General features: G+C 64.9%; 1 protein-coding gene across 2 annotated transcripts in view; it reads right to left on the reverse strand.

The window, feature by feature from the left end:
* Window positions 1–1,134, reverse strand: part of MRPS2 (mitochondrial ribosomal protein S2) — a 5,340-nt gene that overhangs the window by 2,050 nt on the left and 2,156 nt on the right. Inside the window, exons 2-3 of one of the 2 annotated variants that reach the window (XM_014582073.2) lie at window positions 1,073–1,097; window positions 389–518 (exon numbers count right to left, since the gene is read on the reverse strand). In XM_014582073.2, the coding sequence (XP_014437559.1) occupies window positions 389–518; window positions 1,073–1,097 (155 nt within the window). The remainder of the gene's footprint in view (window positions 1–388; window positions 519–1,072; window positions 1,098–1,134) is intronic. The other variant, XM_006163354.3, reaches the window with a different exon arrangement.

A 1,134-nucleotide genomic window follows, 5' to 3' on the forward strand; every position in this document is an offset into this window, starting at 1 on the left:
CACCCACCTTTTTTTTTTTCTCTCGCGAGGTTTTTATGTTTGGGGACGGAGAGACAGTGAGAGGGAAAGTGACAAATCACCTCTGGGAAGATGGCCATGGGGCAATCCCTTCTCCTCCATTCTCCCAAGACCTCGGGCACTCACATACACACCCTGCCTGAGGTTTAAGGCACGGGACCGGGACTGGAACCACAGTCCAGCCACGTAACCGCCACGCCATCTGCTGGGCCCTGCCTTCTGGCCTTCCAGTCCCTGAATCTGTAGGGACACGGAGCCTGGGGGGCAGAGTGGTCAGCTCCTGTGCTGCCCCGGGAGAAGGCGTGCACTCAGATCACAGGTGACAGGGGCGGCAGGAGCCGCCCAGACCCCGGTAGGAGGTGTCGCCCACCTGTGCCGACAGCCGGCTTTGTGTCCCAGGTGTACGCGGGCGTCGAACAGACTCTTCACGGAGAAGAGCTCCTTGACGTTGAAGAAGTCCGAGTGCTTGAGGGGCTCGGTCAGGACCCTGTCCTTGAACTCTGCAGTGACGAGGGGTGCTGTGGGCCCCCACGGCCGAGCGTATCCCTCCCACCTGCTCCCTGGCTCTCCTGGAGTGGACAGGCGGGGATGCTGAGGGGCCCCAAGCTCGGAGAAGCTCTGGAAGCTGAGGGCTGCAGCGGGCTCTGGCCACCACTCCCTCCAGGGCACGGCTGGTGGCCCCAGCACAGTTCTGCACCGGGGCAAGGTCAGGGGCCTGACCCCCCAGGAGTCCAGCCACCTGGTGCTCCAGGTCTGTGGGTCCTCACGGACCACTCAGGACTGCCTCGGGCCCTGTTACCCCTGGAAGGTCACTGTCCCTATCGCCTTCACCACACCTCCAGCCCCTCAGCCAAGAGAGCGGTCACTACAGGCCTGCTGTAGCGGGGCACACTGTGGGGAGCTGCTGGGGGCCAGGAGCAGGTAGGCACCCACCCTCTCCCAGGCCCTGGGCTCTCCAGGGTGCCCGCCCACCCAAAGGCACCCCAGATCCTGGGGGGCGGGGCGATTCCAGACCCAGGGTAGGGGTGAAGGGCAGGGAGGGGGCTCAGGTTACCACTGCTGTCCTCCGCCTGGCTGACCACCGGCGCTGGCTCGCTGCCCAGGGTCCTATGAGGG

Source organism: Tupaia chinensis, unplaced genomic scaffold, assembly GCF_000334495.1.
Source record: "Tupaia chinensis unplaced genomic scaffold, TupChi_1.0 Scaffold142100_1, whole genome shotgun sequence".
NCBI classification, from domain to species: Eukaryota; Metazoa; Chordata; class Mammalia; order Scandentia; family Tupaiidae; genus Tupaia; species Tupaia belangeri.